A 12313-nucleotide genomic window follows, 5' to 3' on the forward strand; every position below is an offset into this window, starting at 1 on the left:
GCCACTGCCTGTTGTCCCTAAAGTCACAGTCCTCAAAGCTGGAGTGTTTGGGTCATCTGAGTTCCTGGGCTTTCAGAGGGGATTGAGACACGTTTTTCTGTGACTAGGAATTTCTTACAAGTATCTGGATGTGTAACTTAGCCTGCACCCTTCTGAGAAGGTTTTCTGCAGGACAGAGGAACTGTGGGGCTGAGTTAACCCCAGCCCCAGCGCTGCTTGTTTCAAATTGTTTTGCTGTCGCTGCTTAAAACTTCATCTGATACAGCAAGAAAGGAAACAAAATATAGATACTTCAGAGCAAAGGTATGAATAAAATTTTCTGCCTATAGAAACTGGGAGATGCAAAACCACAGCCCCAGCAAGCAGCCACAACTAAGCCAAATATATGCATTAAGGGAGAGGAGCCCTTAGCATGCATGGTAGCAGAAGATGTCGTATAGGAGATCTGATTTATGGTGGAAACCTCAACTTTTGGCCACACTCTGAGGTCAGGTTTTTGAGCAAAGCTTACATTGCTGAGTCAGGCCAGTGGGTCCTTGAATTTTCCAGTCTGAACATGGTGTGACATCACTCCCCTCTACCCTCGAGTTCAGCTGCTTGGTGGGGTCCTGTTTGTGGCTGTGTATTTTCATGGGGAGTGTGCAAGTTTAGTGCCCCTGCCCACCTTTCCCCATCTTAGGTTGATGTGATAACAGCACACCTTTGTGGAGAGAGCCCCTGGGGGGGCTCAGCTTTGACAGCACATCTGTGCTGGGTGCTCAGCACCTCGCAGGACCTGCCCTGTGCCCTGCAGCCCTGTCCCTGTGCCCTGGGGGTCCTGTAGCCCCTGCAGCCCTGTCCCCTTGCCCTGGGGATCCTGTAGCCCCTGCAGCCCTGTCCCCTTGCTCTGCAGCCCTGCCCCTTGCCCTGGGGGTCCTGTAGCCCCTGCAGCCCTGTCCCCTTGCTCTGCAGCCCTGCCCCTGTGCCCTGGGGGTCCTGTAGCCCCTGCAGCCCTGTCCCTGTGCCCTGGGGGTCCTGTAGCCCCTGCAGCCCTGTCCCCTTGCCCTGGGGATCCTGTAGCTCTGCAGCCCTGTCCCCTTGCCCTGGGGATCCTGTCGCTCTGCAGCCCTGTCCCCTTGCCCTGGGGGTCCTGTAGCTCCTGCAGCCCTGTCCCCTTGCCCTGGGGATGCTGTAGCCCCTGCAGCCCTGTCCCCTTACCCTGGGGGTCCTGCAGCCCTGTCCCTTGCCCTGGGGGTCCCCTTGCCCTGGGGATCCTGTAACCCCTGCAGCCCTGTCCCTTGCCCTGCAGTGACCACACAGCCCCTGACCCTCCCCTCCCGTCCTGCTGGGGTGCCCGCGGTGCCCCCCTGGCCGCCGGCAGCGCTGATCCTGCCCCTCGGAGGCTGGATCTCTGCTCATTAGCTGCTGTTTGCTGAAACCGGATACCTGGGGCACCCCCGCCAGCCCGGAGTCCCCGGGCTGCAGCTATTTAAAAGGACAAGGGCAGCCTTAGAACTTCCACCTCTTGCACATCCATGTCCCTCCCAGCGCCCGCTCCCAGCGCCTCTCTCCTGGATCCCTGCAGCATCCATGAGCCCCGCGTGCAGCGCCGGGACGAGCCAGCCCCGGGGAAGGATTATCTGCTGAATTTGGGGGGACCCCGGAGAGCCCCGGCTGGCCCCGGGCCCCTCACCCCGGCAGCGTCTCCAGGGCTCGCTGCGCAGGAGACACCTTGAAGGGCAAGGAGGGAGGAAAGGGCTTTGTTTGAGTCTTCTTTTTTTTTTTTCCTCCTTTTTTTTTTCCCTCCTTTTTTTTTTTCCTTTTTTTATTGTTGCTTTTATTTTTTTTGAGAAGTAGCAATTGCCGTGAGCTGCTGGGACAAATGAATGCCCAGGGCCATGGGGTTGCACGGAGATGCTCGGGCTCTCCCCTCGCTGCAGAGTAAGTGCCCGAGGCAGAGGAGCAGGGGAGGGAGCAGGGCAGGGGCACCCAGGGGTGCAGGCAGGAGGTGGCAGTCACCTGCTGAGGGAATCCTTGGAGCTGCGGGGTTTGCTGTGCACAAGAGCGACCCGCCGGTCTCCCTGGGGCTCCAGGTTGGCTGGGTGGGACTTTGGATGAGGAGGGGAAGCAGGGATGAAGGTTTATCCACGTGTGGAAGTCCCCTCTGCTGGCAGAGCTGGGCGAGCAGAATTGGGATCCAGTTTGCTTTGATGGACCCTGGGCAGGGAAGCTCTGCCCTGTTCCTGCCCTCCGGGATGCAGATTCCATCCCGTGCTGCTGGGAGGAGGAGAGGGGCTCTGGAGTGCCCTGGGGTCGCAGAGCAGCGCAAGGAGGGGAACAGGGGCATGGGGAACTTTCCTCCTCCAAACCTCAGTCCCACCCCAGCTCCCAACTCCTCCAAGCGCTGATCCCAAGGGAAGAGCCAGGTCAGGTACTTTATAAGGTGAACCAAGGGTGGTTGGGGGCCCCTTGCCCTGGACAGGTGAGTGCAGGGAGCTGCAATTTCCATCAGCAGCCTCCCCAAAGAAGGGCCTGTGCTTCCCTCCCTGGAGCCTGGACAGGGTCTTCAATTCTTTCCCTGCAGTTCTTCTGGCCAAAAGAGTTTCTTTTTCTTTTTTGTTTCTTTTTTTTTCTTTTTTTCCCTCCCAATTAATTATTTATTTTGTATAATTTCTCGTAAATGCTTCTCTATTACAGAGGAGGGCAGCAGAGAGAGGCAGTAAGGACATCCTTAAATAATTTTCATTTCTCAAAATCTGCCTTTTCCTCTTCTCTCTAAGTCCAGAGGAGAGATCCTTGGGGGGTGGGAGGCACATCTGCATTGCAAATAAAAATAATAATTACAACCACCAATCAACCAGCAACAAAAAAAGTAACAGCTAAGAAAAAACACTTGAAATCACGGACTTTGGGAATCAGAGATCACAGAAATTGCACTATTTATAAGGAGAGGAAAAAAAAAAGACAAGAAGTACAGCGACCATGGGCCAGCCTGGCTTCCTAGAGTGTACTTTGTGTTCTCTCTCCTTTTTCCAAGGTAATTGCAGTCTGCCGAGAGGGAGTTAAATGGGATTAAAAGATCTGTGTAAGCAAAAGGACCCAGAAGAGAAGGAGGAAGGAGTGAGCCGTCCGGGCCAGGGGTGTCTGTGACACAGCTGAACCCCTTAGCGAGGCAGAGAGCCGAGCTCCTGGGAAGGATGTACCCACAAACCGCCTTATCCCCCGATTTCTGATGGATTGCCGCAAAAATTGCCCGAAAGAGACAATGCACTAAACGTGATGGAGCCGGAATCAGAGCCGGTCTCCAGACTCAGAGCTACAGCGGCAGGCAGGGGGTGAGTACAAACTCCGCTACTCCCGGCGCTGGGGAAGGGAATCCCGGGCGGGCCGGGGGTGCCGGGGAGCCGCGGGATCCCGGGATTTGGGAACGCGGTGCGGGAAGACATTCCTGCCTCTGCCAGGGGATGATGTGAAAACTCCCGGTCTGGAGAGGAGAATGGGCTGGGAGAGCAGGGAGGCGACGCTGCGGAGCGGGAGAGGGGGAAACGGGGCTGCGGTGTGCGAGGGGGGATCGAGGAGCAGCCCCCGGCCCCCCCAGCCCCACGCACCGGGAGAGGGGCTCCCATCCCGGCAGCCGGGTGCTGGGCAGCCCCCGGGGATGCGGGGATGGGCGATCCCTGCCCCTCGCAGCCTCCCCCTGGCCGGGCAGGGGTCCAGCCCCGCCGGGAGCGGGGATGCTCTCCCAGCCTGTCCCTCGGGTACCTGGGGGAGCCCGGAGGGTGAGGCACGGCCAGCGGGGTTCTCCTCGTGTGCCCGGCACACACAAAACGCTGCTGGCTCTGCGTCCGCGTGTGTGTGAAAAGATCCAGGCACACACCCTGCCCGTCCCCCTCCTCCCACAGCTGCGGCCAAATTTTACTATTTTCATTGTTAAATGCGTTGTTGGAGGTGGTTTTGCTGTTGTTGTTATTATTTTCCTGGGAACCCTCAAAGGGTTAATCCCGCTGGCTGCGTTGTCGGATGTACTGATGATTTACCGACACTCCCTTGGAAAGGCTGGGATTCTTCTGCCTGGCAGTTTGAAAAAGTTGTGTACAGGATCCCTCTGCTCGGCTGGGCTGGGAGATGGGGGAGAGAGGGCGATCGGGGCGAGGGGATCTGGGGGCAGCCCCTCCACCCCCGGGGCCCTGCTGCCTCCCCTTTCCCAGAGCCGGAGCTGGGGCAATGTGCAGCTCCCTTTGGAGGCTCAGCCTGTGTGTGGAGTCACACGGAGAGCCCAGAGCCCTTCCCAGGGGCTGCAGCTGCTCTCCTGGACAAGCTTTCTGTGTGTTTATATACTCACCAGGACTGATCTCAGTGTTTTAGGGTTCTTGCGGTGTGGGGGGTTTGTTTGGTTTTATTTTTTTTTTGCACAGATGTGGCTGTAGCGTGCCTGCAGACGCTGGTGACTGCAGCATCTCCCAGTTACACCTTTCTAGAGCTGGGCATGGTGTGGGAGAACCGCCTGGCACCGTGTGAGGGTGGCTGGTGTCAGAAGGGAGCAGCCCAAAGGGCAGCAGACAGATAAAGGTTCCTTTGAAAGCACAGCAGTGTCACAGCAAGGGGACGGCTCGGGTGCTGCAGACACTTGGCACAAGGCACAGGCACTGACAGAGCCCCAGCTGCTCAGCCTGGCCCAGCGATCACACTCAGAGCAGGGAGATCCTGCTCGGGTCCCAGCATTTGTCCTACCTGAGGATACATCAGACCCATGTGAGCACAGATTTGGGAAGGAGGGACCCAGGAGCAGGCAGTGTGGCTCCCAGCCTGCCGGAGATCCCTGCCTGGCTGTGCACCAGCGTGTGCCAGGCTACCACAGCCCTGCTGTGGGCTTTGAGCCTGGCAGTGCCCTGGGGAATCTCCCTTTGGTCTGTCCTGGTGCCTCGGAAGGAGCGCCTTTTGTTCCAGGGTCTGTCCCGGCCTGTCCCCTGCCATGTGCTGCTCCAGTCCCTCCTCAGCAGAGGTCGCTTCTTGCCCTTCGCATCATCTCCCGAAGGGATTTTTGGTGCTGGGGTTTGATGTGCTTGGCAGAGCATCCCAGCACCTCCATGGTCCGTGCGGCCCCTGCTCCTGGAGGGAGGGCTCTGAGCCCGGGGCTGGCACATCCTGGGCTCCCCTGGCCGCTCTCAGGGCGGGTGAGGGCTGTGCTGCCTGAAGATAGCTCATGATGGGAATGACCTGGTGCATTCCTGGGGTTCCCTCTTGTACCAGCGCTCCTGCAGCTTCTTCTGGAGCAGGGCTGGTGGTTGGGGAGCTGGTGGATGCACAGGAGAGATGTACACCCACTGTACGTGGGTGAGACTTGGAGACCTGGCTCCCCAGGCAAGGAGCAGCACTCACAGAGTTCTGCTCGAAGACTTGAGCTGCCAAAGTTTGTAAAACCAGAAGAACACAAAATTTTACAGGCTCTTCAAGCTTAATGTGCCCCTCTTGGTCATTTCTGCTGATGGATTTTTGGTGAGCTCAGGCCCCCCAGAACACAGGGCAGGGTTTGCCTTGCACTGCACGTGGAGCACAAGTCCAGGCTGCAGCACTGGTGCTGTTGCACTGTTTGTGCCATCCCAGCCCCAGTGCCACATGCTAGCCATGGAGGAGCCTCGATGCTCCTGGAGACCTCTGATGGGTGACAGCCTGCTGTCACAGCCCTGGGTGCTGGCTCAGGGCTGCTCTGGGCTGCCTGGCCCACCTGTGTACTGCGTGAGAAAGCTGCACACAGGGCACTACAGCATCCACCTGGCACCATCCAGGGGGGTCAGTCCCTGGGAAGGTCTGCAAGGGCTGGAGGGAGGCATGGATCCCTTCGAAGAGAAAAAGAGGATTGCTTGCAAGCTAGGCAGGTGGTCTGGGCACAGATTATGGCACTGTTGGACAAATTCAGCAACAGGGTAGCAAATGATGTGTGCTGGGTGCTTGGGAGTAGAGAGGAGGAAAGTGCACATGGAGATATGTCCCATGAGGGATAGACACAATCCAGGACCATCCTCTCCTGCTATTTCCATGTGCATCTCTGAGCGTGTGTTTTATTAAAATAAAGCTCCAGCTTCATCTCCTTTCTGCAATAGGTTACGGGCTTAAAATCTGCCCTGCTTGGTATCTCTGTTTATGGAGAGTCTGATACTGACTGAAGGTTGCCCAGGTTTGTGGTGAGATGGTTGGCAGAAATCTCTGCCCAGGGACAAACACAGGGTTTGTGGGGTTTTTTTCCCCTTTCCTTTCTTAGCCAGTTTGTTGGGGGCATAAGTAGAAAAGATGGGCACTTTTACTGAAGTGCAAATGAACACAATGGGGAATTCTATATGACTCTACCAAACCCCATTCACAAAATGAAGGAATGCAAAGGCGTTTGTTGGAAGGACAAAAAAGGAGTTAGATGACAGATCACGCTTAGCACTTCTGTTTGTCGAGGGCTCCAGTTACTGGAGAACACAAAGGCCAGGGCCAGCACTGAGTGTTGTCACTTCACACAGCAGCAAAGTCAATATCCCAGCCAGGCAGGGATGGGGAGCGAAGGGGAGGCTGAGGAATGGGTTCCCAGGAAAAATCCCCTCTGTGGAGAGCTGTGGGAGCTGCCTGGGAGGGTGTTTGGGTCATATCAGTCTGGCATCTCTCAGGTGAGGAGCAGGCTGGCACCAGCAGGGCTCAGCCCTGGGACAGATCTGTGCAGTGAACACAGGCTCGAGTTCCAGCCAGGAGGACAAGGACCAGCACTTTGGGACCCTTTGGTGATCCAGCCTAAAGTCCTGAGAGGATAAGGCCTGAGGTGTGTGCAGGAGCTCACCCTGGCTGTGCTGGTGCTTCATCCCCACCTCCTGTGCACTGCAGGTCAGGATGGACCTCCTGGACAAGTCCTAAGAGGAGCTAGAGGTGCCAGATGAACAAATATCAGGATCCAACTTTCCTGCTATGGAGTAGCAGTTCCAGTAGACCACGCTGGTCTAAGCCCTATCCAACCTGCCCTTGAGCACTTGAGGAAAAGGGATTTCATTTTCCTTACTTAATATTGATGTTTTCTATATCACTCTGTTGTCTTAGTATTTTTAAGTGACCTTAAGAATGGATTTCTCTGGGCCATATCTCTGCCTGCTCAATACTTTCCCTTAAAAATGTGGCTGCTGAATGGGGATTAAAAACTAATAGTATTTCAGTTGTTTCAGAAATTTTGCCCTTATCACGCTGGGGTTTGCAGCAGTGCCTGTGTACAGAATCTTTGCCTGGAGGTGTAAGTCAATACCTCGTTTATACTGCAGGAGAGGTCCAGCAAAGGACTGAGCAGGGTCAGTATGGGGACATCTGCATAGTTGTGTGTTTCCATTGCTCGTGCCAGAAATTGAGGGGGAGTGGAGAAATACCATCATTTCCAGATGCCCCAGAAGCTCCAGTGGAGGTTTCTGGTACAAAATAAGATTTCTACCCCAGAAAGCTGGGATGGAATTGATGCACAGTACAATGTAAAGCTTCATTTTATAGGTTGTGATTTGTTCCTATTTGTCAAAACTGCTTGGGTGTCTTACAGAATATCACCCCCAGTCATGTGCAAAGGATCTTAAGCCACACGTGCATTTATCCTTTTTAAGGTACACTGCAGATTTGCTTTTCTTGAAAAGCAATTTTCAGCCTCCAGCTGGCTTTGTGGTCTTTTCAACAGGAAGAAAATACACCTGAATGGAGAAAAGTGGTGGGGAATTGTTTTTCCACCTTGCAGTAATGTTTGCAATTTCAAAGCCATTTCCCCACTGTAAATGAGGGAGAAAACAAAATAAAAAATTAAATGCTGCCATGGGCCCTTGAAATATTTCCTTCAGCTTCAACCCGTCACCTAAACAAACAAGATGTCAAAATCATTCTTATTTTAAAGCAGGGCAAACCTTTTAATTAAAAAAAAAAAAAAAGTTGAAATTTCTCCGAACCAATTCCAGAAATAGTGGGAATTAGCTGATCACAATTATTTTACAGGTTGCCTCAGCTTTGTCACATTGGCACTTCCTTGAGGGTAATTTGTGACCAAGTTTACTCTGAAGGCTGTTGTGTTCCTGTTGTCCTAAATTCAGTGCAGGGCTTTATTCCAGCACTTGTCTGGTTAGAAGGGAATAAAGGTGTTTGTGCTTCTGTCCCTCTCAGTTTTACTTTTCCTTGGACTTCTGGCACTGGTCAGTTCCCAGGGACTGATGCACAGGAGTTTGCCAAAAGTAGGGAAGCAAAATTAAGTCATAGTCAGTAATCCAGTTTGCTATAAAGGGAGTTTGTGTCTGCACTGGAAAACCTTTAAGGCTCACATGAGCTTAGATCACGTGTGCTGTGGGGCACCTCTACACCCAGAGACTGCAGCAGAGGTTTGGGGTGGAAGGGACTATAAAAGTTCATCTCATCCCACCCCTGCCCATGGCAGGGACCCCTCCCACTGTCCCAGGCTGCTCCAGCCCCAATGTCCAACCTGGCCTTGGACACTTCAGGGATCCAGGGGCAGCCACAGCTGCCCTGTGCCAGCCCTGCCCACCCTGCCAGGGAACAATTCCTTCCTAATGTTGATTCTAAATCTGCCCACCTTCAGTTTAAAGCTTTCCTCTTTGTCCTGTCCCTCCATGCCCTTGTCCAAAGTCATTCTCCATCTCTCTTGGAGCCCCTTTAGGCACTGGAAGGTGCTCTAAGCTCTCTCTTGAGCATTCCCTTCTCCAGGCGAGCAGCCCAGGATCCTCATTGTGGTATTCACAGACCCTGTGAATAAAAGAAATAAACATCCTTACTGGATGTTCCTCTTAGTGGAAATCACTGCTCATGGGAGGAAGCTGAGATAAAGGCAAGGTGGGTTTGATAGCTCTATATAAGGAGAAAAATCTTCTTTACTCTTGCTACTCAAGCTGCTTTCAGTGCCGAGCTGTAACGGAAAAAGAGCCTGCATTAAAAATCCTGGGATAATTAACAGCCCCATCACTCACACGGCTGCCATTTGGAAGCTGCTTTTGCTTTTTCCATTAAGTTGGTAAATTTTGCCAAAGTGTTTCTCTTCAGTGTTTTGGCCGCGGCCCCGCTCTCAGCTCTTTCGGTGTTGGCCACACGAGGGGTGCAGGAGCAGGGCTGGGGCCAGCTGGATCCACACTGTGCTTTACAGCCCCACAGTGTCACAGGAATGCAATTACGTGCTGCATTTTCCCCCAAGACTTGTTCTCCTCATTGTGTCAATCAACAGGGAGTTTGGTTTGTGAAGGTACCCCTCAAAAAAATAAAAAGAAAACAATAAAAAGTGGATTTCAGTGTGCTGTGAGCAGCAGTGGTTGTACAAATCTGAACCTCACCACATCACAGGTCCTTAATGCCTGGCTCTGCTGCTGGTGGTGATCCCTTCCCTCTCCTCCTGTGCTGCCATCAGGCAGCCAAGCCCAGCTGATGATACCCAGTCAGGTCCTTGCTCCTTGCACATGGAATTGTGTGCACACGTTAAACTCTGCTGGAGATGAGCACAGAAATTCAGGTTGTCGTGTGAAGTGGATTTTAGCCTCTCTCACACCAAAAAAATGCTGCCAGAGGTGACCATGAGGAATCATCCCATTCTGCTCCCTTCCTATCCCTCCCTGAAGGGACAGCAGCTCTCCTGGACCTGGCAGTGTCTGCAGCCCAACAGTTGTGTCCCAAGGGTGAAGCTGTCAGGAAAGAACCAAGGCTCCCCAGCTGGGGATCTCTGGAGCATGGTGAGGGTTTCCTGGTTAGGACATGGCTGGTTGTAGGACATGGCAAAAGAACACCAGGTTTGGGCTATTCCTGGCTGGTCTTTCATAAACTAAAACTGTCCCAGAGCTCCTGAAATGTGCAGCCCAGTGTCAGGGTGATGGAAGCAGCAAAGGTGGACATGGATTGCTTCAGCTCATTTGTTTCCCAGTTGATGTGGGACTGCTCCAGTATTTTATCTCTCCAAGCCTTAAAATACTAGTTAGTTGCTGGATTCCTGGGTGGATTTTTACATTCAAGGCCAGGTTTCCCCACTGATGTAAATCACTATGGCTTTGTTTTAGCTGTGGGAAAGGGTCTCCTGCTTGTGGTAAGGATTGGCCCAGGGTAATACCTTGTCTCAGAGGATGCTTTCTTGGGCTAAGGCTGAGGCTCAGTGGCAGGAGAAGAGTGGGTTGATAGATGACTTGTGTCAGATGTGCAGAAATGAGCAAGCTGCACTTTGGCATGGCTTTGCACAGCCAGTGCTCACACTGGCTGGGCTGGAGTGACGAACACCCTGTGGATGTCCCACACTGCTGTCTCCTGGCTGAGGCTTTCTGTACTTTACATTTCTGTCTGTTCTTCCAGCAGCCTTTGCTGATGAAGCTGTTAAATATCCTCTCTAGAAGATGAGGGAATTCAGTCTTCAAACTTTCCAGTGACAGCTTTAAGTGAGCCTAACCAAGGAGTTTCCCATGTTCTTTAGTTGGCTACAAACCAACTGGAAGAAGCTGATGGGGGAGAGGAGGGTTTAGCTACCTGTCTGGTAAAGGGTTTTTTCCCCAAGCTGCTGTTTTCAGTGGCACTTGAAGGCTTAAAGCTGTGCTAACAGAGAGGTTTGTCAAATTCCCTCTCAGGCATGAAAGGGTCTGTGAGATCACAGGGTTGAGAGTCTGTGGATCTCCCACTTTCTAAACTTTCTTGCCATGGCAGGCTCGTGAGGAGGTTCTCAGTGGCTCAGCACAGGGTGCTGAGGGGTTAGAAGCTGCCCCATCTTTCATCTGGGTGTAAAATGAGAAACAGATCCATGTAGGATTTTGCATGCTCAGGATATTGTTGAGCACACAGTAAAGCATTAGGACTCAGGATTTGTTTGCTGAGGTGACAGGCACTGAGTGGCAGCCCCTGTCCCCACAGCCCTGCACGTGAACTCCTGGCAGGGCTTTAGCATGGATGAGTTCATGAGTTTAGCTGTGAATGATTTCTCCATTCTCTTGCATTTCTGGTGGTCTGTCCTAGGTGAGTGAGTGCCAAAGAGCAGCAGTAACAAAGGCACTGATGATCCAGCAGTGATGGCCCTGCCTCTCTGGGCTGGTCCTTGTTCAAGGCTCCTAACACCATAGGGAAACCTTTCCACTAAGTTCAGTGGGCTTTAGATGGCTTTGGAGCAGAAAATTAAGGTCTCAGCCTGAATCTACTTCCTGGAGTCATGGTGATGCTGCCACTGGCTTTGCTAGACTTGGGATCAAGGAGAAGACCTTTAACAATTGGATTGGTTTTGTTACTGCTATTGAAGAAATGCTTTATTTTTGTCTTCTCTTCCAATTTTAGGGGATTCTGCTTTCTCTGGACTGTATTGTGTTGTACCTGGTTCCTGGGATTAACACAGGGAAATTCTGAAGGTAAATTACACTTTTTATTTTCCTCTCCTTTTTCAATAAAAGTAAAAGCCAAGTGCTTTGGTTTTATATTTTATAACAATCAATATCTGAGCCCAGTGCACGGTTAGATGCATTTATTGCTGATGGTTGCAGTACAGATGATATAGATGGTGCAGTTAACTGGCAAAAGAACCAGGTTTGTACAGGTGATTATGTGTCCCACAGGGTTGTCAGTCTGTCTGGTGGAAATGGTGGGAATGAAGCACTTTGTGTCTAAAATGTCACTGGCATCTACCTGCACTTGCCAAGACTTAACTGCTTTTAGAAACTGCCCCTTGAGACAGGGGCTTTATGGAATTAAATATTTCTGACTGTCAGATTTTTCCTTGACTTTGATGCACCCCAGGCATGCCCCTGCCAGCACAGGAGATGTCACATACAGGAATAATGTGAATTCTAAAGGTAAAAGCAAATTTAAGGGAGGAAAATCCCACAGGGTTGGTTGATAGTGGAATGGCTGTTTCAACCCCTGTGCTCAATCCCTGTGCTGTAAGGGAATATTCTATAGGGGAGTGACACCTTCAGCCTGTCCTTACACCCTTCTCTGCCAGGGACAGGACAGGACTAGGCTGAGGTACAATTATCAGTGACACTATGAAAGGAGATGAAAAGCTTCAAAGTAAAAAAAGTTTTTAAAAAGAAAAAACCACCAAAAAAACAAACCAAACTAATTCATCTTTCACAGTTGATAGAGGGTGCTGAGCATCTCTGCAATACATGTAAAGGAGCCTTTTCCTCTTAAAATAGCAACTCCTTTCCCACATGGATGTTTTACATGGGTATTTGCTGGAAGTGAACAGCTTCCCCTGCCGTCAGCAGACAACACTAAGTGGACTAGCAGGCTCCAGGGCTCTCCTCTCAGTCTCTGAAACATGAAGGAAAAATAGAAAGTTGGTCAACATTCAGCTGTCAACCGGCCCATGGACCACTTT

At 52.1% G+C, this 12313-nt stretch overlaps 1 protein-coding gene across 2 annotated transcripts in view; it reads left to right on the forward strand.

The window, feature by feature from the left end:
* The first annotated feature begins 1869 nt into the window (after nt 1-1869).
* The window catches only part of COL27A1 (collagen type XXVII alpha 1 chain), a 141394-nt gene continuing 130950 nt past the window's right edge, over nt 1870-12313 (forward strand). The window contains exons 1-3 of one of the 2 annotated variants that reach the window (XM_033077501.2): nt 1870-1920; nt 3017-3314; nt 11272-11342. In XM_033077501.2, the coding sequence (XP_032933392.1) occupies nt 3259-3314; nt 11272-11342 (127 nt within the window). In that variant the 5' untranslated portion in view covers nt 1870-1920; nt 3017-3258. Of the gene's footprint in view, nt 1921-2759; nt 3315-11271; nt 11343-12313 lie in introns of those variants that run through there. The other variant, XM_033077502.1, reaches the window with a different exon arrangement.

This window comes from Catharus ustulatus, chromosome 21 (assembly GCF_009819885.2).
Source record: "Catharus ustulatus isolate bCatUst1 chromosome 21, bCatUst1.pri.v2, whole genome shotgun sequence".
Classification (NCBI taxonomy): domain Eukaryota; kingdom Metazoa; phylum Chordata; class Aves; order Passeriformes; family Turdidae; genus Catharus; species Catharus ustulatus.